General features: G+C 40.4%; 2 protein-coding genes across 7 annotated transcripts in view; one reads left to right on the top strand and one right to left on the bottom strand.

Annotated features, from left to right (window-relative positions):
* LOC117259707 (latent-transforming growth factor beta-binding protein 4-like) overlaps positions 1 to 3130 on the bottom strand; it is a 60294-nt gene extending 57164 nt beyond the window's left edge. For all 5 annotated transcript variants that reach the window (XM_078167370.1, XM_078167371.1, XM_078167373.1 and 2 more), the window contains exon 1: positions 2170 to 3130. In XM_078167370.1, the coding sequence (XP_078023496.1) occupies positions 2170 to 2888 (719 nt within the window). In that variant the 5' untranslated portion in view covers positions 2889 to 3130. The remainder of the gene's footprint in view (positions 1 to 2169) is intronic.
* A 17249-nt stretch (positions 3131 to 20379) lies between these two features.
* On the top strand, positions 20380 to 26412 carry ilkap (integrin-linked kinase-associated serine/threonine phosphatase). 2 transcript variants are annotated; one of them, XM_033630729.2, is made up of 10 exons: positions 20380 to 20699; positions 21833 to 21970; positions 22098 to 22215; positions 22298 to 22404; positions 22695 to 22788; positions 23012 to 23099; positions 23233 to 23369; positions 24011 to 24130; positions 24922 to 25003; positions 26192 to 26412. In XM_033630729.2, the coding sequence occupies exons 1-10, from the start codon at positions 20657 to 20659 to the stop codon at positions 26330 to 26332; spliced, it is 1068 nt and encodes a 355-aa protein (XP_033486620.1). In that variant the 5' UTR covers positions 20380 to 20656; the 3' UTR covers positions 26333 to 26412. The 2 variants fall into 2 exon arrangements, with proteins under 2 accessions (XP_033486620.1, XP_033486619.1); XM_033630728.2 differs by having other exon boundaries at positions 21833 to 21979.
* Positions 26413 to 26983: the final 571 nt, after the last annotated feature.

Below are 26983 nucleotides of genomic sequence, written 5' to 3'. Positions count from 1 at the left end.
GGGGAAATTAAGTGAAGTGCTGACAGTGAAAGTGTTGTCATTGTTAGTGTGATCCTCTGCTGATGGAAAGTTGAGACAGACCCAAGTCATCACTGCTGCACTGTTGCATCTCTCCAGTTTTCCAAATATCTTATTGTTGTGATCATTTTTTTTTTTTGGCATTACAGAGTTGTTGTGTTGTGCGGGAAATGTGAGTGTATCCCAAATCAGATCGACCACAAACATTATCTCTGCATGACCTAATCTGTAGCATCTCATTAACTCAGCGTCTGGAGAATATTTCTCCAACCTCTTTGTGTTTCCACCATTTTCTCCCGTTTAAGAAACCCATAAACCTCTTTAAAGTCCTCCTGCCTCCTCCTAAGTTTTTCACCTTAAGACCTCTCTTAAGGGCTGAGATGCTTTGTGAATAACTTCTATCTTTACAGAGTCTTAACTTTAAGGGGAAATTCTTACCATTCTAATGATTTTCTAAGAATTTTTTTACAAGGAGCAACTCTTTGGACTAGGACATTTGTGAATATGGCCCCCGGACATCCACGTAAGGCACACCACCACCCAGTGTCAGTCTTCCCACAGTCCGTCCTGACCCTGGCTCTGAGTGCTGACCTCCACGACCTTTGACCTCTGACTCGGGTTGTGTTCATTGTTTACACTGAGGAGAGTTTGAGGGAACTCTGCTTTCACACACTGACAGAAAACTCTTAACACATCTTCTGAGATCATTTACTGCAGTAAAAGTTCTAATACCACCCTGTCGAAATACTCCACCACCAGTAACAGTCCTAAAAATATGTATCAGCACAATGTACATAAAGTACCTAAAGTAAAAAGTATGTATGTTGCAGTAAAAAGTTTTCCTGGTGTATCTGAGGTCTATGTGTCATTTTACTGCTTTAGATGTTTAAGATTATGCACATTTTAACTCCTTTATATGCTGTTGGGTAGTTTAATCTACAGCAATGAATCATGGTAATTGTCTGACAAGTCTTACTTCCTGTTGCCAGTAGGTTGTGCAATCACTGTGATACCTATTTGCATGTTGATGCTTTCAGGCCTGGAGCTTTACAATAAAACAAGTCAGATTTGGGGCACATTAGACAAGGTACACAGAAGTTACAAAACTTCCTGTTTTGTGGCAAATAAGGCGTCGGCAATGGGGCATTGTCGCAATGTCCTTCAATGTAAACTCACAATCTAAACAGGTAAGCATCATCAAGTCTTTCGACTACCGTACATCATTTGTCCCACACAGCATTCAGCTCCTCAACAAGGAGGTCGCAGGTCTGAAACTGGCACTTCTTTAACTTAATGTCCTTTATATATTTATATATTTCCGCTTTGTTGTCTGGTTTTTTAAATCCCAAATTCATTAATTCATTCAGTCATTATTTGTAACTACTTATCCTGGTACAGAGTCGTAAGGGGACTGGAGGCGTTCCCAGCTGACACTGGGTGAGAGGCGGGGTTCAACCTGGAAGGGTACCCGGAGTATCACAGGACTTTTATCCCAAATTATTTATTATAATCATTTACAGACTAAAATACACTTTAATTCCATGTGTCCACAGCAGCCTGCAATGTGTGTGTGTGTGTGTGTGTGTGTGTACAGTACAGTATGTACCTTACAGTATATACAGTGTGTATTATCAGGTGAAGAGCACCACCTGCTGTCTGAACAGAAGAATGCAAATTTATTCTCGTGTTTCCAACATAAATTCTGTCGCTGTTTTCTGATGTTAAACTTTATCTTTCTTATTTCAAGCACAAAAAATAGAGATTAAAATGTCTAAATATTGTAGAATTTGACAGCTTTTGAAATGAAGTATCTCATTACATTTGTCTGACAGCTTGAGCTACTTTATAAATAAAGATTTTTGGACACAAAACATGAAAATAAACAGCTGAATTTATTAGTCAGTTAATCTATTTACAGATAATGTATTGGCAACTATTTTGAAGTACATTTTCCTGAGCATACTTCTAATTTTTTATTCAAGTAACAATGTCAATGAAGGACTTTTAATTGGGTTAGTACAGTAGTATTTTTACAGTGTAGTATTAGTAATTGGATACTTCCTCCACCACTGTTAGTAACTGCAGCTGACAGATAAATGTAGTGCAAACAGAGTGAGAAAAGAGAAGAGGAGCAGAGAGGAGTTACCTTACCTCAGAGGCTGCTTCTTTGCTCCTCCAGTCTTCACCTCCTCCTTCTTCTTCTTCTCTACCTCCTCTCCCGTCCCACCATCATCCACCTTTTTCTCCGACCTCTGCCCAGGATCAGACCCCAGATGAAGGCCGTACTCTTCACCAGGCTCAGCGTTTAACTCTTTAAACCTCCACTCCAGGTTTGGGATTTTAGAGGCTGTTAATCTTTCCACCATCTCAGATTCTGAGTCAGACTGTTGGGTTAATCTTTTATCCTCTGGTTTAGAAGTTTCGTTTAAATCTAGTGACATCTTTCCCTCAGTGTGAGACCAGGACAGAGACTCCAGCTTTGGGGTTTTGAAGGCGTGTGATTCCTCCTCTTCCTCTGCTTCTGATTTTAACTTTGGAGTTTCTTGTGTTTTAAGCTCTGTGATGCCGGCTGTGACTTCTCCTCTCTCCTCCTCACTGTCTCCTGTCTGCAGCTGCAAGTTGTTGAACTTGGGTGTTTGCGTCCTCTCGGCTCTCCGCTCCACCTGTGGTCGTTTTGGGGAGGCTTGGTTCTCCTCCTGCATTAGAAGCTCCTTCGAAACACCTCCTCTGTCCTCAGCTTTAGTTTCAGGTTTTACTCTAAACTGCCCAGACTTCTCAGGAGCAGATTCTGGGATCTTTGCATCCCCCTGCTTGTTGTGGGTCTCAGGTGCTGGTTTGGGTTTGCTGGTTGTCATGAAGGCAGGAGGCATTACCGTGACAGCAGGACCGGAGTGAGCTGAGAGGACTCTGGTCTTCCTGATGGCGGGGCGTTGAGCAAGTCTGGTGTCTCTGTAGGAGGTGAAGGTGAGTTCTCGGTGTGGGACAATGCTGGGAGGAACAGAGGGGGTCAGCGCTGCAGAGGAAACCTCACAGCGGTTACCGTGGAAACCCCGTCGACACACACAGCGGTTAGACTGCCGGCACAATGCGCCATTTTGGCAACGAGGAACACACCTGGCTACAGGAGGAGAGGAGACAAGGAGAAGAGTGAAGGAAAGGAGAGGAGAGGAGCAGTTATTCTAGTTTTGTGTTTTTCATTTGTATTTCATTTTTCATTTTTTGTTTTCAGTTCACTTTAGTCTCAGTTAGTTCCCAGAGGGTTTGTTTGTTTCAGAGGTGAGGAGGGTTGACAAAGAGAGGAGAGAGGAGAAGGCACAAGGAGAGGAGGGGAGGAGACAAGGAAAGTAGAGGGGAGAGGAACAGCTTATTTTTAGTTTAGGTTATTTTTAGTGAACTATAATAACCTTGGAGAGGAGGAGAGGGGGAGAGGAGACAAGAAGGAGGCAAGGAGAGAAGGGGAGAAGAGGAGACAAGAAAAGAGAGTTAACAAGGAGAGGAAACAAAGGGGAGGGATGAGGAGAGGAGAGAAGGCAAAGAGACAAGGAGATGAAGACAGGAGACAAGGCAAAAAGACAAAGAGAGGAGAGAGGCCAAAGGAGGAGAGGAGACAAGGTGTGGTGAGGAGGAGGAGGAGGAGGAAGAGAGGAGACAAGGAGAGGTGAACAGAAGAGAAGAGGAGACAAGGAGAGGAGAGAAGGAAAAGAGTTAACAAAAAGAGGAAAAAGGGGGAAGAGAGGAGAAAAGGAGACAGAGAGGAGGAAAGGAGACAAAGAGAGGAGGAAAGGATAGAAGAGAGGGAGGAGACAAGGAGGGGTGACAGAGAGGCAAGGGGAGAGGACACAAGGTGTTGATGTTGAGTGACGACATAATTAGTTACTAAAAACCTGCACAGGACTTAAAAAAATGGACCTGACAGACTGTGTGTGTGTGTGTGTGTGTGTGTGTGTGTGTGTGTGTGTGTGTGTGCTTCCAGACTCCCAACCAGCTTCCTTCTATCAGAACAATGTGACCAAACAGTAAAGCTTTACTCTGTGGGCGCTGAGCCCAGTGGGACTTAGGTGTGTGTATGTGCATGTGCATGTGTATGTATGTGTGTGTGTGTGTGTGTGTGTGTAAGCCTCCAGACAGAGAGCGTAAATCTGTTTCCATTCACGAGTTTCTACTCTCTGCAGGACATTCATAGCCGAGCTGTATAACCCTGAAAGAAACCACTTGGATCTGTATGAAAAACGAAGCATCTTTGAACAGTGTGTAGTTTCTGAAAAAAACATCCCCATACAGGGACTATGGGTAATTTTTAACAGTCACGAGTATGTAATAAAGTATAAAACTGTTTATTTCAATGCCTGAAAATACAATAATAAAGTCTCAATGTCCTCAAATGAGTTCTTTCAAGATAACTTAGCTTGTTACTACTACCTAAATTGGTCAACTTTGTACGCCATGTTAAATGCTTGATATACGACTTTCATTGCCCAATTATCTGAGGTCGCTGTTGTCATATTTTGTGTCATAATGTTTCACACTGGTTCAATGGGAGACAGGTCTGGACTGCAGCCAGGTCAGTCTAATACCTTCACTCTTTTGCCATGGGCAAATCTGGATGGTTCCTTTCCACTTTAGCCAAGAGGACACGATAATGGACTCATCAAGACCACAGCACACTTTCCCACTCTGTGTCAAGGGTGTCACACGAGCTCGGGCCCTGAGAAGTCCGCTGTGTTTCTAGATGTTGTTGATGTCTGGATTTCACTTTGCATGGTAAAGTCTTAACTTGCATTTGTAGATGCAGCGATGAATTGTCTTTACTGACAGTGGTTTCCAAAGTGTTCCTCAGCCCATGCAGTAATATCCTTTATACAGTCATGCTGGTTTTTAAGGCAGCGCTGCCTGAAACGTCAGAGGTCGCTGCCAATTAAAAGTGCTTTTCAGCCTTGCACCTTAAGACCTAAAACCATTTCAGAACGTTGCAGAGAGAAGTTGCAGCAGTGTGAACTGGCCGGTCTGAACTCGACTCAAGCCGGCTGATGATCACCTGCAACTCAGCTATTGAAACTGGCAGTGGCTGGTTTTAGAACGTAAAGCACTTCACCTGTTTCATTAGCCGCTTGACTTCTAGTGAAGTCCGCAAGTCAAAATGACCACAGACGGCGTGTTCACTTGCTGCGGCAGGTGCTCCATCCCCGCTGAGCCCTGCTGGTTGCTGCTGCTGCTCACTGTATGTGCTTATCTAGTGCCTGATCTAGCTGCATTGGTGTGAACCAGCAGGTTTTTACGACGTTGCAGAATTGTGCATTGCAAGTACTTGCCTGTTTCAACTCGTCTCGTCGTGAATCTTGGGTCTGAAATGGGGTTAAGATGCAGATATTTCTGAGTATACTCTGAATCCTTTGATGATATTATGGATTGTAGATGTCACATCCTTAAATTCTTTTCAACAGTTTGTTGAAAAACGTTGTTCTAAAACTGTTGGACTTTTTGTCCACACTATTTCTCACAAAGTGACCATACCTGCTTGTGAACAAATGAACCTTTCAAGGGTGCCCCTTTATACCTATTAATGACACGATCGTTTGTTACCAGTCAACCTCTTTACCTGTGAAATGTTCAAAACTGGTGTTTTTTGAGTCATGCCTGCAACATGTTCCAAAAAAGTTGGAACTTGTTCCAGGCATGACATTCAGAGTAAGTGTGTATTTTGCAAAAAACAATAAAGTTCATCAGCTTGAACATTAAACAAAACCAAATGGAATAAGAACAATTTATGTATTTGGGCACAATTACTGATCAGACATTAACATTTAATAGAAACTTAAAACTAATAGAAACATACAGAAGCCTGGTTAAAAGCATTTTATAATTTAACATTACAGCATGGTGCGGCAACCTGAGTGCACGGAGCAAAAACAAGCTCTCTAAGACTGTCAGCAATGCAGGGAAGGTGATTGGCATGTCACAGGAACAACTCAGCAATATATCTGATAAAGCTGTACGCAGGAAGGCCAAACATATAATAACAGATACCACACATCAATTACACTCACAGTTGGAGCTGTTCCCATGTGGGCATCAATTTAGGGTCCCAAGAACGTCACTATTGTATCATATCATTAAATTGTACATATTTAATGGTGTATTGTGTTGTGTGTTGGAAAAAGTGGTCAAGTTGTGCTGTAAGATCACTGGTGTTACTTTGAATAACGTCCAGCATCTGTATGAAGCGAGGGTCACCTGTTAAGCTTAGCCAGTTGTCTCAGACTCTCAACATCCCCTTCGTGTTTGTGTTTCTATTAGGGAGGAGGTTTTGCCTCCCTAAATGCAGCACAAAGCGTTACAGATCATCTTCTGTCCTGTTGTACTGTTGCTTATTTTAACAAGCACGGACCCTTTATGTCCATGATTTACCCCTGACAGTGTGTGATACTGGACACTTGTGTTATGTCTGTTTTGTTGGACTCATAACTACTGTCTATATCTCAAATTGCCCCTCTGGGACTATAAAGTTTCACCTTACTTTACCTTTAAATACTTTAACTACTTTTTCCTGATACATACTTTTATTGAAGGAACATTTTCAACACAGGACTTTGACTCTAACAGAGCAGCATTAGTACTTTTACTGCAGTAAAGGATGTGAGCACTTCCTCCACCACCAGAGAAAACACAAAGAAGGCACAGTAATATTTTATTAACTGCTCACTGGGTCCTGAAATAAACAGAAACAGATCTGACTTGTGTGTGCTTCACTGTCAGCTCTCCATGTGGAATATATAAACTTTAGATCCAGTGTGGTAACCATAAAGTACAGAATCACTGTAAATCCCTTAAGCAGCATTGATCCGGTCATAAATCCCGCTCTGCGTGTGGACTCTGGAGTCCACCTTTGAACCATGAACATGTGACACAGCATCAGTCTGCTGTGTATAAAGTCACATCTGTAGTGACTCAGCAGCTTCACACTCAGGATGGATGTGACAGCGCTCGACTAACCTGCTCCATGTTGGAGGTTTGAAGTTCTTACAGCAACAGTACTACAAAATGTGATGTACATGGGCAGAGCCACATTTTTAATATTTCTCAAGTTGTTATATGAACATTTTAAGTGTTTTATATCAGAATTGTGCGACAACGAAGAGTCATAAGAAAACTATGTCTTGAATTTTCATCGACTAACACGTTTGGAATTTTCGCCAACTAAAACTAGACTAAAATTATGAAGGATAAAAATGACTAAAATGTGATTAAAACTCATAAGCATTTTTGTCTCAAGACTAAGACTAATTCTAAAATAGCTGTCAAAATTAACACTGAACAGAAGCAGAATTTGTGTTTGCATAACAACTATAGCCAGCAATATCAGCGATTTTGAGCATATGAGAGTTTTTTAGCTATTCTGTATATTGTGGTAATGAGAATTACCTCACAAACTCAAATCAAACATTTCCTGGAATAACTGGAATAATAAAAATGCGTGACTCACATCCATGATTGAAACTCGGATCATGACACAAAACTCAGATCATGAAATATGGATTGTCCAAGTGGTGTAGCCGTAGGTAGCTGTCCAACGTGGCTGACCTTTTCGCCCACACACATCTCACATCGACGCATGACTAACATCATGTATTGACACACCCCACCATCACAACTGTATGGCAACGCAGTCCAAAGCTCTCTGATTGGATGATCTTACAGCAGTGCACTCTGGGACTCGTAGTTGCCTTCTCTCCTTCACTTGTTAAGGAAACAGTCTTTGACTTTTTGTTCAATAAAAGTAGAATTTAAATGTGTGATTTAAACAGAATGACTAAACTGTTTCACTGTTTATAAAATAATTAAAAAAAATAAATAAAATTAAATGACATGCAATTTATACATAATCAGCTGACACACGTGACCTATCCAGCCTTTTGTGATGCTTTTATATTCTATTCAGAAAGTAAAAGAACTTCAAACTAAAAGAAATCTGATGTTTCTGAGGTTCAGGTGAGTTTTTACTGAGGAGCGACAGCAGTTTCCTGTTAGAGGAACTTTGATATCTGCAGCTGCTCCGCTGTTTTACTACAACATGACTGCTGCAACTGAACACAGATGAAAGATGAAAAAAAAATACAGATGTGGTGAAAATGTGTTTGAATAAATCATACATTGATTAAATCTCTTGGACAAAACAGAGTTATTGTCATCACAGTGTTTGTTTTCTTTACATTATATTAGTTTGAGAAGAAAAACGTAAATTCACCAGACTTTCAAATAATGACCAGTGGTGGAGGTGGACGTACTCAGATCTCAGATAACTAAGTAAAATACTACTACCACAGTGTAGAGATACTCTGTTACAATTAAAGCTCCTACATTTAAGTTACATGGCCACACTGCATACCAGCCAATCATAAGCCTTTGTAGCGCTGTACCTTCATGTCTCAGGAGCCATTTTGAGTCCCGAGCAGTGAGCCTGAGGTTTGATTCAGAGTGGGACAACAAATGGTGACAGCAGTCTGTACTCACGTTTGGTGCATCGTCTGGTTCTGGGTGACAAAGTCCAGCCGACACAACACCGACCACCACAGACATGAGGACTGCAGACAGACAGACAGAGAGTGAGTTATAATTTTCATTCTCTATTTAGTTTTTCTGGTCTTATATTGTCAATAATGTGGCATGTTCATTATTATAACTGTCACCAAGAAAATTAAAAAATAAAAACATATAATTTTTCCCTAAATTAGTGAACAGACTGTCCAATAGTTTAAATAACAAATTGAGTCTTTTATGTTCCAGATAACAGTGAAAATAAGCTTCCATTTTATGTCACAAATTATGTTTTAGTGAAAATGCATGTGTTTGTGAAGTACTGAGCATACGACTGGAAAAATTAGACTTGGATTATACTGCACAAGTTGTATGAGAGGTTATAAATGGATGTTCGGACCCTGTTTACTTTGATTTATCAAGAATTTTTTCCATTTTTTGAATTCTCCGCTCACCATGGAGTAGGGATGGGTACCGAGTTCGGTACTTTTATTGGTACCAACCGAATTCGGCCGGTAATCCCGAGTATCGATTCACGTAAAATCAAACGGTACCACATTTCAGTACCTGAACGCATCCTAGGGACTTCGAGAGTGGAGGAGTCACATTTTCACTGCCTATCGTGAACGCAGCATTGTACGCACGAGAGCGTGATCACATCAGTGGCAGCTATCAACAAAGCAGCATGGCTGAGAGAAAGAGGTCGAAGGTGTGGCTCCATATCTCAAAGTTTGATGCAGACTACGCTCGCTGCAATATTTGCGACGCAAGGCCAGCTATGGAAATACCTCAAACCTGAGGAAGCACCTGGTCAAGCACAAGGTGTTTTTAAAGGCTGACGACTGCACAGTATTTGATAGCCTGAAAGTTAAAGCTACTTCTCCCAGCGTTAGCACACCTGCAGCTAGCGGCTCGTTGTCATCTGCAGCCAGCATCGGGGCAGAAGAAGTGGGATTAACATGCGATAATGACAACGGTGATTAAGCGGGGCATCAGCTACATCAGTTCCAGGTAATTAATAAGCTTAGTGTTTAAGATGATTGGGCTTTGTTCTGGTCATTCTAACGTTAGCTTCACATTTTAATTTGCCTTAGTTATCATTATCAGCTCGGTTCCTCGTATTCTCTAACTTTAACGTTACACTCCCCCACACACATTTTTCCCAGAGGGGAAAGAGGAGGAATAGGAGGTAGTAGGAGTGGGTTTATTTTGTGCAATAAAAAGAACTGCTGCATAGTCAATTATAGGCTACCTTTTGATATTATGTTACAAACAGTGTTAGATGTCATTTTATCCTGTTTGATATTGAGAAATAAATGTTAGTTTTGACAAAAAAAAAATTCTAAATGAAATATCCTTTATTACCACACATACATGCAAAAAAAGTACCAAAAACAGGTACCGTTGCGTACCGGTACCGATTCCCAGGTACCGGGTATCGGTACCGTATCGGTTCAAATGTGAAAGGTACCCATCCCTACCATGGAGGCATGTGGGAAAAACAAAGTTTTCTTCATGAATTCACCGTAACACGAGATGAGTAACTGATATACAAACGATCATTTTTCATTTTCAACCTATAGCCCCTCTTACAGTGCCTGTTGAAGGCGGGAATATTGCTATATTCTGTCACCTCATCATTCTGTACGCAAGGCATGATCCCGTAATGGAGGGACAGAGTTGTCTCACCTCTGAGCCGGGAACAGACGTAGTAACAGCAGCAAATCCACGTCTGTATACATGTGTCAGTCAGCAGGATGGGTGGGACATTTGACGATGTGATATGTGCGTGACCCGCTATGGGAGATTTAAAAAGCAGCTGCTAGCAGTTAGCAGCTAACTCAAATAAGAAGAATAGCGGTCAAAAATGCCTGCAATGTGGGAAAACAATGAGGTCCAGGAGCTCCTTACCCTCCAAGCAGAGGACAAGATCAGCCGCCATATAACAGGGACAGTAAATGATAGTTTATCGACATGTCAGGTCACTGTTATTGTTTATAAAGTGCTGCTGACGTGTGTTTTCAATGTCACACTAGAGGCCGATGCTGTTGTGTTACATGTCACACCTGTCACGCATCTTTTGATTCCGCAGTGGAATGTTGGCATGATAACTCAGCCGTTTGCTTGTGTAAAAATGCAAAGGAAGCATGAAGAAGGGACTCTCTGTGTAAAAAGTGCTTCTCTTCATGGTACCCTGGAAATAAACATCCACACTCTTAACCAACTGCATACTGACTCAGCATATGATGGACTTTAAAGTGTGTTGTTTTATACAGAGCTTGCAGGCACAGAGGAATCAGTGCTTTCCCAGAGTCCCCATGCCATCTAGAAAACCTTCCAGAAAAGCACCAGCAGCCTGTGGCTGTTTCGGACGATTATTCTGCAGTAAAACACTTTTAACAAGTGGATTTTTTTTTTTCCGGCCATCTGGTGGAGATTTGGAGCTTGTGTTCTCTGTGAAGTTATCGATGGATTTAAAGTTCCTGTCATCTGCTCCTCTCACATCGAGACCAACTGAAGTCTGTTTCCACTTATTAAACAGCTGCTTTTCTCTGAGTGTTGTATTTTTATTAAAAATGTGTGTTTGACCTTCTGGGAAAAGCAGTTAATTAGCAGATCAACACTGGGTCGGACTACCTCCCACACCCCAACCTTCATCAAAGTGACTTCACAGCTGTGTGTAACAGGAAGTGTGTGTGTGTGCTTGTTTGAGTTTCACCTCATTTATAAACATGAGGCTGATCAATTAACTTTATTTATAATGTTAGAACGCAAAATGTTGCCAGGAGGGAGACACAACTACATCTTTAATGCATTTACACTGTTTTAAAAAAGAAAATCTGACAGATTCATCCGGAGACTAAGTGTTTACACGTGTTGAAAGTAAAACCTAATGACAGATTTTAAAAAAGACCCAATGAGCAGAATCCAAACCGATTACGCAGTATTAAAACGGGAGCAGAGGATGGAGAGCACTGAGAGAAGGGTGTGTTTTTTAAATGCAGTGTGGACTCAGCTTCTCTGCAGAGGATTTAATCATTACTCACAGTGTACTGGGTGTATTGTAGTAGCAGAGGAGGCCCCACTTCACCCACTGACACACCAAGACCCATGTGTGTGTGTGCAGATGAGTGTGTCAAAACAGAGTTTTAGCATTAACACACACACACACACACACACACACACACACACACACACACACACAGTATTAAACCTGTATACACACAGACAGTCTGGTCAGAGTCCCAGTCTGTGAAATCACTCCCTATTTAATATAAAGAGCATCAACATCAACCCGCCGCCATCTGAGTGTCTGAATCTTGTGTCCGTAAATTTATATTTTTTTATACACCATATATGTTCATTTTTGACCCCTGATTTGCTCATTAGTTTTAGGCAAATTTCAGACAAAACCTAAATGATATTTTTGTGAAATTTAAGTTATATTTTGTCTTTTAATTTTCAGGTCTTCAAATGCTTTCTGAGGCTACAGCTGTCTTTGCTCCGCCCAGTTGCCAGAGGAAAATGTTCTGCAAACTACAAATACGTTACACGTTACATCATTTCTAAAGTGACAAAGTTTTTAGTGACATAGTGTCATGACAAGTGGTTGTTCTTTACCAAGATGTTGCTGCATTTCCTGTCAACATAGTGTCATGACAAGTGATTGTTCTTTACCAAGATGTCGCTGTATTACCTGCCGGGATAGAGGCACAAGAAATGGTTGTTCTTTACCGTGATGTCGCTGCATTTCCTGCCGAATGGTGTCATTAAAAAGCGGTTGTTTTTTTTACAGACATTGCTGCGTTTTCTGCTAAGATAGTGGCACGAAAAGCAGTTGTTTTTTACCGAGACGTGGCTGCATTTCCTGCCAGGATAGTGTCATGAAAAGGGGTTGTTCATTACCAAGACATTGCTGTTTCCTTCTGGGATAGTGGCACCAAAATTATTTTTTGTTTTTGTCTTGTTTTTTCCTTCAGGGTGGATTTTCATTTCCAGACTGTTACTAATGTGATGCTGCCACTTTAAAGAATACTCAGACGATTTGGGAGTTATGCCCTTTCCCTATCATTTTCATATTGAGACAACATGATCAATATCTTTTTTGTGTCTGTACGTCCAGTGGCTTTTACCGAGTAGTCTACTGACCCCCTATAGACTTCAATTGTATTCGCTAAGCTAAGCTGCAATGCTAACCGCTGAGACCCAGACAGACAGACACAGACACAAAAAAATATTGATCATGTTGTCTCAATATGAAAATGATAGAGAAGGGCATAACTCCCAAATCGTCTGAGTATTCCTTTAATAACACCTACATACATACATACATACATGTTGATGACTATTTTCAGTTCAGTTCAGTCTCTGCAGATCCAAACCTAAATTAACGCCCGAGACCTTTAGGGAGTGGTGAAGGAAAGTTTCAAGTTTCAATTTAGAGAGGGTTAATGTCCCTTTGCACCAAAAACAAACAAACAAACAAACAAACAAACATGCAAAAAAACAAGCTGAGATCATTAGAAATACTGTATATTAAAAGTTGGTTTTAGCAGCGGGCAAAGATGTCGTCAGTAAAACACCTCTGAGGTCATGAAAAACCTACTAAAAGATGCAAAAAGCTGCTGGAGGTCTTTCCTTGTCTAGTTTTTGAGTGCTTTTGTCACAGTTCCTCAGTGAACAGTGGTTAAAGCACACACAATCAGCAGTTTGCTCCTTTGAATGAAGGCGGTCACTTCAGATCAGGTTTGAACGAGTTCACAGATGCTCTCTTGTTCTGCTCACTGAAAGTCACTGTGAGGAAGAAACACTTGTGTCAGCAGAAAGTTCTCAAGAAACAGCGTGTCGTCTGTGTTCTGCTCAACAACACCTTCAACTTCAAATAAAAAGTCTGCCTTCCTTTTTCCTGTGAGAACACTGACCGCTCTGTTGGCTCTCACTTTTCATCTTCACAGATGAAAACAGAAGCTCACACTTAAGATGCTTTATGACAGATCAAAACTCTGTCTGTTCTGTTTAAAACTGTGAAAATAAAAACAGCCGTCCGTGGCAACAGGTCGCTGAAAAACAGCCACGTTTGGGGCCTAAGAAGCTGCAGGAAATCCAACATCCCCTCCACCTCCTGATGACAAAGTCAGCTCATACACTTCATCACTTGAAACATTACATTAGACCAGACCGGTACAATTGTGTAGTTTGCAAAATGTCAAGGCCATGCCCCCATCAGGGGAACTGAAAACCAAAGATCATATAGATTTCAATGCAATTGATGTGTCTGTCTTATAATTTTGACAAGCTGTATGCATTTTTTCTCTTGTTAATCAACCATTTGTTCTATTGACATGCCTGATAATTGTTTTGCGACCTTGCCTCAACCTGAGCGTATGCATTACCCGAATAAATAGAAGGTAATCGCCATCGTGTCCTTTTAGGCTTTCCCTGTCCAAGTTGATCAGTGACCCAAAAGGGGACACAGCCTTGGCGATAGCCCAATGCCAGTCTTGTCTATGTGTATCACTTGATAGTAGTGATGTTTCAACGGTAACGCAGCACAGCACTAGATTTGAAATTAGTGGTACTGGGAATATATTTAATGAAGCGTCCGACATGTTTTGGGATTTTTATGAATATATTTTTAACAATCTAAAACAGCGTTTACTGTAAACTTTTCCAAACCATTTCCAGGCCTGGAAAACAGTTTTTCTAACTTCATAACTTTTCCAGGAATTTCACAACCGTGGGAACCCTGCATATACCTCCTCCTCCAACACTGCCAACCTGTAAGATATGGCTTTGTGACTTTTCCTGTAAAAGTGATTCTGGTGCTTATTCAGACCGACATGTTAGATAGTCTTCAGATTAATGTGAAGGGGTGCTGAGGTCAGGAGGTCTATAAACTTTCAGCATATCTGAAAGAGACCCCTGAGCACAGCCGGTCCTCACAGTGACACTAAAAACAAGTCAACAGTCCAACAGGACTTTGAAGTCAGGGAGGACTCTTTCCTCTTTTCACACACCCATACAAACCTCTTTAAATCTGCTGTTTACACACACACACACACACACACACACACTTATAGTTTATAAGCCCAGTCAGTCAGTTCACAGGGTTTAGGATTAGTGCGTGTGTGTGTGTTGACTTTGCATCCATCACTTGACTGTCAGTCAGACTTGCACTTGACGCTGCTTACACACGCTTACACACACATACACACACACACACACACGCACAGAATTTCACACATTCCTGAGGTGTCTGCAGTCTGACACACCTGACAGATGCTGATTGGTCGGATGCTTTCACACACAGGTACAAAAACAGCTGGAAGGTAAAATTTCTCTTCAGGTGAACTTGGTAATGACTGTAATATCTCAACAACAACTGGACGGATTTAACTTATTTCAGACGTTCATGTTCTCCAGAGGTTGAGTGATACTGACTTAAATTAAAAATGTAATAAAAAGATCGATATAACAAGGCTATAACATGATGAAGACTTTTCTTTTCTTGGTTAGTAGGAGAGAACAGCAGAATGACTGTAGAGAACTTTAACAGTCAGAGAGCAAGAAAATGCAGCTGATTCCAGTGTATTGATACTGCAGAAAATGAGTATTGAAACCATTTCAAATATTCAGAATCGATATGTATTGATATGTCAATCTTTCTAATCAGACTGGGGGCAATGGCCAACATTTTGGTAGATCAAGGGTCTCATGTAGACATTGTATACACACAAACGAGGCCCGAAACAGGTGTACACCACGTCCCGTACAAAAGCTGTGATCTATAAAAACAGACATAATAGGAGACATTTTGACCCATTTTGGAGATGGGACATTGGGAAAACAGATGGTGTGGTGGAAGCCTGATTGTAGAAATATGGCGCACATCATTTTTGGCTTTTGTTCATACATACATTTTTAGTATAGATCCTGCACATTGTTTTATGAATGAGACCCCTCTTCCGTACGCCGCTCATTTCGGCTAATTTTTTTTTTTTTAAAAAAACAACAAATATCTGCACACGAACGCAGATACATTTTAATATAAAGATCGTCGTTTTTATTTCTGGCGATTGCATGTAGACTTCAAAAATCATAAATGTGGTGTTCATGAGTGAAGATTATCTTGCTTAACAAAACATGTAAGTATCATAAACATTGATTTGCCACAGAGCTTATTTTCTGCAATAATCCAAAATCCATTGGAAAACCCCATCAGCTTTTTGACAAGGGAACCAGTGCAATGCTAACTTCTGCATCGGACCACAGAAAACACACTTGAATTTGTCCGAAAAAGAGCGAGCATTCATAAGAAACAAAGTGTCATGTGACCATACCTATAATGCAGCCTCACAGCTGCTAACATAAATCTGGTTACATGAAGTGGATTTAGACTGGGATCAGTTTTCACCATGAACAACTGCAGACATACAGCAGATGTTAACGACGGTCGTAACAGTCCATCGATCTGGATCAGTTTATCAGTTCAATGATCAACAATCCAGTATCGTCGATGCAAAGTGAAAACATCGATTCATATCGTCATCTTTAGATTATGCCTTTATTTTGAAATTCTGCATCAAACAGCAGCAGGCAGATGGCAAACAACCAAGAAACAAACGATGAGGATAGCGTTATTTACTCGGGAATAAATACGTCAACAGACAAAGCACTGTGTAAACAGTGTCGGTAAGGGGGCGATCACACCTACAAGGAGCGCTAGAAACGAGACGCCAGTAAAACAAATGATTCCCTATGATATGGCGCATCTGACTGGTTTTCAAGCATTTTTTATGACGAGCGTCTTTCTGGTGTCTTTTTAGACGTGTGTTTGTAGACGCTGAGAATTGAAATAATCTCAACTTTTGGGCGTCAGGCACCAGTAGTACCATTTCGTCATTGTCGTACTTGGCCCAGGCAGCCAATCAAATCCATGGAATCAAGCAAGAGGCTGGCTTTGCTATCATGTCAACTTCATTCATGTTTTGTTGTTGAGAGTAGGTGAGGTAAATTGTGAAAACACAATGGCCCCCTAAGACATAAAACTTTTTTTTTTTTAAGATATTTTTGGGGGCATTTTTTTAGCCTTTAATTGATAGGACAGACAAGCGTGAAGGGGGGGGAGAGAGAGAGGGAGTAACATGCAGCAAAGGCTGCTGCGGCAACAGCCTTGTACATGGGGCGCCTGCTCTACCACTAAGCCACCGACGCCCCCTAAGACATAAAACATGACATACCTGCCTGGTCGAGTATCTCGCTCCACTATGTTCTCAGTACAGAAACATTAGCTACTCTGTTTTAACAATGTTTGGCAGAAAAAATGTGCATGCATGCTGAAATTCAACAAGATGTTCTGTTGAGAGATGCAGTGACTTAAACCAAAGGTAAGTAAGAAAAATAATAACAATATGTATAATTCATTAAGGTACGAGTAGAGGAAAAAGTCCGCTAGCTGCTAGGCTAATTCATGTGATGTGAACATGCTGAAGCTGTTGTTTTTATTTGTTATGGCCAAAAATAAAAAAGAAAGGGGTGGCAGCTTCTTTTGTAACAGACTGTGTTACATGGGTAGATAATATCATCTCATATCCATCACAGCCCCCTGAATCAAACTGAACAGAAATCGTATCGTGACAGACTTTGTTATATCGGCAAATATCGTATCATTGTCCAAAGTATCGTGATTAAACCAGTGATTTATACCTCTAATGTTTACGTGTTATGATATCTGTCTGTCTACTTATCTATCCATCTATGTTTTCAGGTGCATTGACCATCACCTGATTGTATACAGTAAATGATTTAATGGTTAACTGGGAAAAAAGTTGTATTTTTTACAGTAATTTAGCAGTTACATAAGAACTTCTTGACATATTGCTGCACAGGAAAAATATAAAACTTTTATCTTATCTTAAATATTATTATGTATATTGCATGCAGTCTGTAAGAAGTGCTGCAGACACTAAATCATAAATAGATGACCTGATTGATGGTTTTGTTTGTTTTTACGTCTTTAACCATAAAAACAAAACTCAGTGAGGTCCTTCTTCTCCAAACTTGACATGAGTGTGTTCAGCAGGTTTTGGACCATTTAACAAAAGGTCTGTGTGAATATTATGGCACACATACAAACACTGATTGCAACCAGGGTTCAGGGTGTTAGATGTATGTGCTGCTCACCCGTTCAAGGGTGCCCTCCTGCCGCCGAGCTTCTCCCCAGATCCCCTCACCGCCGCCGGCTGCAGCAGGGTCGGTGTACCGGTGCTCTGCCTCCTCCTCCCTCCGGACTGCACGCCTCCCTCCTGCCGCTCAGGATGCTGAGCTGCGGTGTGAAGAGTTAAAATCCAAACGCACCAGAGAGAAACCCGCATGTTTACAGAGCTGATGATGATCAATATCTTACTGATAATCAATCACAACACTGACTGATGCATCGCGTGTATTTGCAGTCGGATCTGTGACTGATTGAAAGTTTGACGCCACTCACACACACTTGTCCGGCCTCTGGCTTTATTGTCCTGTCAACCAATAGGAGCAGAGAACAGCTGCTTCCCTGCCCCTATTGGCTGACACCAGAGGAGCCTCTGAGTAGCCAATAAGAGCCCAGGAGGAAGGAAAGGAAACAAGGAGGGAAGTGAAGATTTTATTTTAACAGCGTTCATAGTCACACTGATGATAATTTAACATCTTGTTGTCTGAGTGGTGAATTTAGTCCAAACTCTATTTTTAACCTTATTATTATTATTTTCACTAAATGGCGGAGGAAATAAACAGAAGTATTCCATGACATGTAAAAGGCCTAAATTCAAAATGTAACCCAGGTAAAAGTACAGAAGTGAGGAAATACTCTGTTACATGTTAAAGCCCTGCATTTAAATTCTTACTTGAGTAGAAGTACAAACATACTAGCATCAAAATACATTTAAAGTACCAAAATGAAAAGTACGCCCTATGCAGAATGGCCCATTTCAGATCAGTTTTTATTATATAACTGGATTATAAATATTGATGCATTTAATGTGGTCATCACCTCATCCCATTTTGGGATTGCTGCACCTTATACAGCTATGGTCATGAATATTTTCGTAATTTTGCAATGCGTATTTTTTGAGAATGCAATTTAACAATAAGGATTTAACCATTTATTCTTAATTATTTACTTATAGGGGTGTGTGTATGATTGTGTCAGTGCAGTTTTTAATTTTTACTTCTTTATTCTCTATCTCTGTGTATAATATTGTAGGTTATCACACAAACTGGTGTTTGGTATTTATGCCTTTCTACTGAACATGGGTAATGTGACTGATTGCAAACTCTCAGCCACTTCTTATGAGGGTTTCTCTTCATTACAAAACTGTTTGCCTGATGAAGGTCTAGTTACTGGGGAAGGTAACACAGTTAATGGAACTGGGATAGGAGACATAATGCTAAACCACTGTACCATTGTCTGTTGCTCCACCCTGGTTATTGAGAGAGATACTGGTTGACATGCACCTGTTGCTAATTTTTCCCAGCAGGTTACAATATGTAACTGTACATTCAGAGAGGGATCTGATCTGTGATATAACATGCAGGAAAGAGAAGAGCATGTTATTATTTATTGTTTAAAAAAAAATAAAAAGGAAAGGAAAGAGAAACCTATAAAAAGTACCACAGTGGACAACAGTGCAAAGATATACTGACCATCACCAACACAAGACATTCATATGTACAGAGACTGCTGGATTCTTCATGCCTCATTGTTAGGAACCACCTGCCAGTGTTCACAGCTGGATGAAGTGGAATATTATTAGCATTACAATGGGTGGAAGAAAATAACAAACCCAGTGTCTTAATCGTCTCTGGTAGCTTGTCAGCACTTTCAAGCATTTAGTCTGGAAAGTCATCATGCAGACAGGATATTATGCATGACACTTCTCATGTGCTGCTCAGATTACACTGCAGGGGATTGTATATCACCTTCCTTTGGTTTGCTGTCCATGTAGACGTTGAAGGAAATGAGAAAGTAGACATATTGGCTAAACAATCACTAAAACGGCAGTTAATTGACATGCAAGTACCATTAAGCAAGGCAGAGGTTAAAACTATCATAAAGGACTGTATGCAAAAACCAAAACATTTTGGGAATGCAGAGACACAGGAAGACATTTTTACAGTATTCAAAAACAGGCAAGTGTTGGTAGATAACATAGTGGGAGCCCAAGGGAGGAGGTGATCATTACGCGTCTGAGGATCCAGGATTAAATGAAACTGTCCATAGTATGGGGAAACATCCTACTGGACTGTATACACACTGTGACAAACTGGAAACAGTCAGACATGTACTAATATATTGCAACAGGTATGATGAAAAAAGAAGAGAGTTAATAACAGGAATAACAGAGGAAAAGCAGAGTATTACTTTCGGGAATCTACTAGGAGAGACATCGAGGAATACATCTAAGCTTCAGATTCAGAATCAGAATCAGAAATACTTAATTGATCCCCAAGAGAAAACTGTGATTTGTTACAGTTGCTCATATGTAAAGAGTAGAGAATTATAAAGAGTAAGAATGAGAGTGAAATAGAAGTGTGTAAATATAAGGTAATATATTTAATAAAATAGAAATAAAAAATTTGCATTGTGCTACAATGTTAAAACTAGTACTTCTGTTAGTAGGTATTTATGATTATCTATTTATTGTGTATTTAATTATTTAAGAGTAACAGGAATACTAGAGAATTTAGTTTTGTTTTATTTCCTGCCAATCTACTGCGCCACACATCATTCCAGTAGGTGGCGGTAATGCACCTGAAAGCTGGTTTGCCAACCGCCATTAAACTCAATGAAGAAGAAGCTAGCCGCAGCTAGAAATAAACCGCAATAATATTTCCACGCCGGAGCTAACGGTCCACGTTTCTGCTTTTAAAACCAACGAACCCGTTGAACGGCAGTCTGAATATTTTGACCCGTTTAATGACACCTTTCACACATTTGTTTTACCGTCAGCTCACACACTTACAGACACCGAGCCGTACATGCACAGGCACAGACAGGTAGCTAACCAGTTAGCTCCTCCCGAAAGCTAGGCTAGTTAGCTAGCTGCTGAGCTAACTGAGCAGAATGGATCTTTTCGACGACCTGCCAGAACCGACACAGACCTCCGGTGAGTTCAGACGAATTGACGGTGAAATATTGATTAAAACAAAATGCACTGAACGGGGAGACGTTAGCACTGGTGATGCAGAACAATCATTGGCGTTATCAGAAATACCAGTAAGACCAGTAAGGGTTTTACCCTTCATTATCAGTTGATATTTATGTCCGTTACCTGCATGAGTAAAGTGTCTAATGTTCTTGTAATACACGGGAGTATATTCACTTCTAAACTGGTGGAAAAATGCAGGGAAATGTTAAGTAATCAATAAACTGTGTGGTTTGTAACTGAGTACATTTACTTAAGTACTGTACCTCACAGTGTTAGAGTATTTCCAGTAAATGCTGTTGTAACGTTATACTTCTACTCCTCTAGAGCTCATTGGTAAATATTGTACTTTTTACCCCATTACATTTATGTAACAGATATACTGTTCAGATTTTGATTGAAAATATCACATATCTGACAGTGTGTGTAATATCAAATCTGCAGTACAGGGAAGTAGTATTTGTATGATTCTACTTAAGATTTAAAACTAGGGATGCACAAGAATATTGTTGCATCATCAGAATCAGCCAACATGCTTTTTCTTATTTTACACAATGAATGAATATAACATACACCGAAAATCATTGTTTCATGTCTCCATCTGCTGGTGGGCCATCGTGATAAAAGTATGCATGCATAATATGATGATTCCACCATAGAAGAGACTTGATCTTTAAAATTAGGTGGGAAAGATAGTGGATATATTGATATTAGTATCGGTTATCAGCCAGAAAGTTGTTATATGGGGCGTCAGTGGCTTAGTGGTAGAGCAGGCGCCCCATGTACAAGGCTGTTGCCGCAGCGCCCCGGGTTTGACTCCAGCCTGTGGCCCTTTGCTGCATGTCACTCCCTCTCTCTCCCCCTCCCCCCTTCATGCTTGTCTGTCTATCAGTTAAAGGCTTAAAAATGCCCCAAAAAATATCTTTATATTAAAAAAAAAAGTTGTTATATATCAGCATGTTGGACATCGGCAAAAAATCTGATATCGTCTGTCCCTGTTTAAAACTCTTAATTGTTACATCTGTACGCCTAAAGGGCTTTTACATTTAAACTACCATTTTTTACTTTTTAAATTCTGGATTCTCTCCACACAGGTCCAGTCTCTGCAGTGGTCACAGCTCAACCACAATCCACCAAAGAAGAAGAAGAAGAAGAGGTGGAGAAAAGATTGAAACGAAAAAGAGAAGATGCAGAGTGTGATAAAAAGGGGGAGGAGGAGGTCAAAAAATTTTGTAAAGAAGGTTTTCATCTCTTCCACCACAACGTTTGTTTGCTTTTTCTCCTCCAATTAAAGAGTATATGGAAATATGATGTCTAGAGATGATGCATTTAAAGACTGACATGTGTGTCATCATCCAGGCCTCCCCGTGCTGAAAGGCTATGTAGCCGCAAGGCGAGGCGAGCGGGAGGAGATGCAGGATGCCCACGTGGTGCTGCCAGACATGAGCAGCTATCTGTCCACTTTGCCAGGACAAGTGTAAGTTCTCTGACTAGACATCTGTCCAAAAGAAAGTCATCAGTGGAGGAAGTGTCTCTGATGTGTCCTTTGTGTCCTGCAGATCTAATGTTTCGTACTTTGCTGTGTTTGACGGTCACGGTGGAGCTCGAGCCTCTCGGTTTGCTGCAGAGCATCTCCACCACAATCTGGCCAAGAAGTTCCCCAGTGGTGAGTTTTAAAGGGGCAGTCCACTCTTAAATTATCACACAGCTGGTCTTCATGTTAAGTTTACAGATGTCAGACTAGTACTCAATTGCCTTTTAAAAGTTATGTATTTGTCCAAATTAATGACTTGATGTCTTGAAATGATTGATGACTCGAAAAGTTTTAAATTTGATTGTAAATAGTGAGCAGGCACTGCGCTCCTGTTATTTCACAGAGTGTTTTCAGGAAGGATGAGCTGTGGTATAACGAACACCGCCGTCTCCTTAATGGTTGAAACGTGTCGTCTCTTCCAGGAGAAACGGAGAACGTGGACAAGCTCATAAAGAAATGTCTCCTGGACACTTTCCGCCAGACAGATGAAGACTTTCTGAAGAAAGCTTCTAGCCAGTAAGTGTTGAAAGAGATGAAACATTTACATCCAGAATAAAGAACTTGCCTGAGAATCATCACATTTTTAAGTTTTCTTCAGTATCAGAGTGATAATTGACTGTACATCCATGAGTACACTGCAAACAGGAGCTGCTGATGGCATACTTTTAATAGAGACAATGTCAACAAATATTGGTGAATGTACTTTTGTCTCATGTTTTCTCTCTGTGTTGTGCAACAGGAAGCCAGCATGGAAGGACGGCACCACAGCCACCTGTGTGCTGGTGGTGGATGACATGATATATGTGGCCAATCTGGGAGACAGCAGGGTAAACTGAGGTTTAATCATCATCAGTCAGACACCTTTTTAAATATAGGTTATCTGATGTTTGCCTCAATGCACCATCAGATAAACCACTGCAGGACATCGTAGTTCATGTCTGTCTGCGTTTGTGTCCGCAGGCCGTGTTGTGTCGGATGGAGGCGACATCAGGAGCAGACGGACAGAGGAGGTCGGTGACTCTCGCTCTCAGTAAAGAACACAACCCAACCATCTATGAGGAGAGGATGAGGATCCAGAGGGCAGGAGGCACCGTTAGGTACACCACCTACATTCATAAACAAGGGATCTGGTCTGAAGGATGTCCCCTGGCTCTTAAGTTAGAACTTAAGTTCCAAATATCTACCAAGTTTGGTGATTTTCAGTTTAAACTGTCATCAATTTAGGGCCTAATTTTGTGTAAGGCCAATGCACTTGTTTGGTTTGTTTTAAAGCAGCTGTGAGTAAATCTCCAACGGAATTAATGCTAAAAAGTAGAAAAAGGAGCATGGAAAAAACTGATAGTCAAGAAGAACAACAAATATTTTTTTCCACCTCTAGCTCTGAAAAAAACTTATTGAATTGTGTTTTAGGACATGCTGCAGGTTAGTTTGCATGTAAAGGACGACACTAAAACATTTGGCAAAGCACAGTCAGGAAAACTAACCAGATCCTGATACTTTTCATACCTGACAAGCTCTTTACAGGCACAACAAAGTCCAGAGTGGCGTCTTCTTCAAATGTCTTGGTTTGTCCAGCTAACAGTCCTAAACACAAAAATGTTCAGTTCACTGTGGAAACACAAAAAATATTCTCATTTGAGCAGCTGGAGATGTTTTGGCATGTTTTACTTGCTAAACTGTCATAAGGGATTGATGGATTATGAAAACAGTTGCTGATTAATTTTTGTGCGTGTTACAGAGATGGCAGGGTGCTGGGTGTCCTCGAAGTGTCTCGGTCTATCGGAGATGGTCAGTACAAACGCTGTGGAGTCATTTCAACCCCCGACGTGAGGAGGTGTCAGCTCACAGCCAATGACAGGCAAGAACAGAACTTCCACTGTAGAGGATAAAAAAATGACTTATGAATTAGTATGTAAATAATTATGTAAATAAATACAGGAATAAGTAAACAAATGTATTAATGAATACAAGAGTAAATGTGGAAATAAAGAAATACATGTAAAAATAGATACAGGAATAAACTGATAAATATGTGAACAAATAAATGTTAAATTAATTATTATAAATTAATTAAATGCAGGAGTAAGTAAATAAATACAGGAACAAATAAGTATGGAAATAAATATATCAATGTATAAACAAATACAAAAATTAAATAAATAAAATGGATAAATGATGAAATAAATAGTTAAGTGCATAAATAAATGAATAAAAATGATAGTTAAACAGGACAGCAATATCTTAGTTTTATTTCATTTTTAAAACTACGTTTATTTTTGTATTTGTGTCTGTATGTTGTTGAGGTAGGAGGGCCTAACCTCTGCATTTATTTTTATGTATATATGTCTTTCTTTTAGCATTTATTTATTCTTTCATTAACTTAAGAAACCCCACTCTCATGTCTGTACCTTTTATATATAACGCTACAGCTGGTTAGCTTAGCTTACTACAAAGACTGGTAATGAAGTGAAATGGCTAGCCTGGCTCTGTCATAATTTAATAAACCTCCACCTACCTCGAAAGCTCCCAAAATAACATTCAATCTTGTTTGTTTAATCAAAGTGTGTGGGTGATTACGTTTGAAACTAGTTCTTGCAGAAACTGTGGGATTGCAGGTGCTGATGGCTCTCTCTCTCTCTCTGTCAATAGGTTTATCATCCTCGCCTGTGACGGGTTGTTCAAAGTGTTTTCTGCTGATGAAGCTGTTAAATTCGTCCTCAACGTCCTGCAGGTTTTCGTCTTCTGTTTCTAAGGATGGTCTTGATTTGATTACAGCTCTGATGTACATGTGGTCATGTGTGCGCACAGTTGTGCTGTGCTCACTTGTTCTCATTTAGCTTTAATGTTTAGAAGAAATTTTTTATTTAAGTAAAATTTTAGTTGTTTAGATTTTGTTGACAAAAACTACTAAAAGTGAAATTTTAGTCCAAATTTTGAGATTAGTTTTTATTTAATTTATCTCTTCCAAGCATTTTGAGGCTACAGCCGATGGTAATTGTCAACATGAGTCAAAAATCTTTCCCTTGGAAAGGCCTGCATGACTTACACATGACTACACGTGATATTATCAGTATTTCAGATGTCCATCACATATTAATCAGCTCTTTTACCTGTAGAACCTGCCTGAGAATCATCATGTTTTTAAGTTTTCTTCAGTATTTAAGTAATTCAGTGATAGTTACCTGTACATCCATGGGTGCCCTGCATACAGGAACTGATAACAGCTAATTTGGCATACATTTAATGGTGCACAAAGCATTGTAGGAAGTGTAGATCCGCAAATTATTATCTGAGGGAGGAAAGGGGAGATTTTGAAAACCTTGTTTTAAAAAATCTGCTTAGAATTCATTGACCAGGGGCGTCGGTGGCTTAGTGGTAGAGCAGGCGCCCCGTGTACAAGGCTGTTGCCGCAGCGGTCCAGGTTCGAATCCAGCCTGTGGCCCTTTGCTGCATGTCATCCCCTCTCTCTCTCTCCCCCCTTCACACTTACCTGTCCTGTCCACTAAAGGCAAAATGGCCCAAAAAATATCTTTAAAAAAAAAAAAAAAAAATCCATTGACCAAAAGACGTTCCTTTACGATTGCACAGCTTGTACGAGAATCATCACGTTTTTAAGTTTTCTTCAGTATTAAAGTAATCCAGTGATTGTTCTCTGTACATCCATGGGTGCACTGCAAGCAGAAGCACCTACTGGCTAATTCTACATCCCCCAAAGCATCGTGGGAACTGTAGTTTCAAAACAGAAAGCATGATTATCCCCCAAATGGAAGTTAACACAAAGAATATTAACAAAAGCGAGAGTGAAAACTACCAAAATAAGAGCAGAGTTGTAATAAACTGGACGTTATTGTTCATATCTTCATGCCATTATTATTAGTCTGTGTTGTGCTAAGGATTCTCCCCCCTCTTCCCCTTGCAGGAAGGGAGTGTGGAGCCGAAGCCGGGGCTGACGGACAAGGAGGTGAGGTTTGAAGCTGCTTGCCAACAGTTGGCCAGTGAGGCGGTGAGGCGGGGCTGTGCCGACAACGTCACTGTGATCCTGCTCTCTATTGGCTTCTAAACACACACACACACAAACATCTGGCTAACCTCCTTGATGTCTCGTCTGTTTTCCAATAAAAATGTTTCTCTTTATCTCAACTGTACAAGTGATTTATTCATCTGTGTTTGTGTCATCACTACTGTTCACTTCTGGAAACAGTTACACACAGTGTGGGTATCTTCCAAAGTTAGACTATTTAGTATAAGATACAATATAAATATACCACAAAGTAACAGTATACAGCACTGGTCTCCACCCTGGGGACTGAGCAAAATAACTGCTTCACAAAATTGTCAAGTGTGGGTGCTGCACAGACCTATTTCACATTTTGTAACACTTCCTGTGTCCACTATTTGGTGCTGAGAACGCACTAATTGTACGTCAATGTTAGACCAAACCGTGTGAATATCATGGAAATCAAATATGATTGTCAGACAAGGATATGTATTAAATATTAAATATTTTGTGCCTCCTACATTCAGCAATATCCATTAGTTATGTGAATAGGGTAACAATATGTTAATTTCAAAGTCAGCTTTATTGTCAATTCTACAATATGTTCAGGACATACTGAGGATCGAAATTACTTTTTCTCTTCAGACCCTCGGTGCAGACAGTGCACTTGACATAACGTGCAAATATAAAATATAAGTAGGGGCATAAATAAAA

Source organism: Epinephelus lanceolatus, chromosome 4 (assembly GCF_041903045.1).
Source record: "Epinephelus lanceolatus isolate andai-2023 chromosome 4, ASM4190304v1, whole genome shotgun sequence".
Lineage (NCBI taxonomy): Eukaryota > Metazoa > Chordata > Actinopteri > Perciformes > Serranidae > Epinephelus > Epinephelus lanceolatus.
The sequence above is the reverse complement of the archived record's forward strand: the minus strand, read 5'-3'. Positions and strand labels throughout refer to the sequence as shown.

Bases quoted from the DNA above. Each gene is read 5' to 3' on its own strand.
- ilkap (XM_033630728.2), top strand. From the start codon at position 20,657: ATGGATCTTTTCGACGACCTGCCAGAACCGACACAGACCTCCG. The intron at 24,131-24,921 runs GCAAGAACAGAA...CTCTGTCAATAG, and splicing joins CAGCTCACAGCCAATGACAG to GTTTATCATCCTCGCCTGTG. The intron at 25,004-26,191 runs GTTTTCGTCTTC...TTCCCCTTGCAG, and splicing joins TCGTCCTCAACGTCCTGCAG to GAAGGGAGTGTGGAGCCGAA.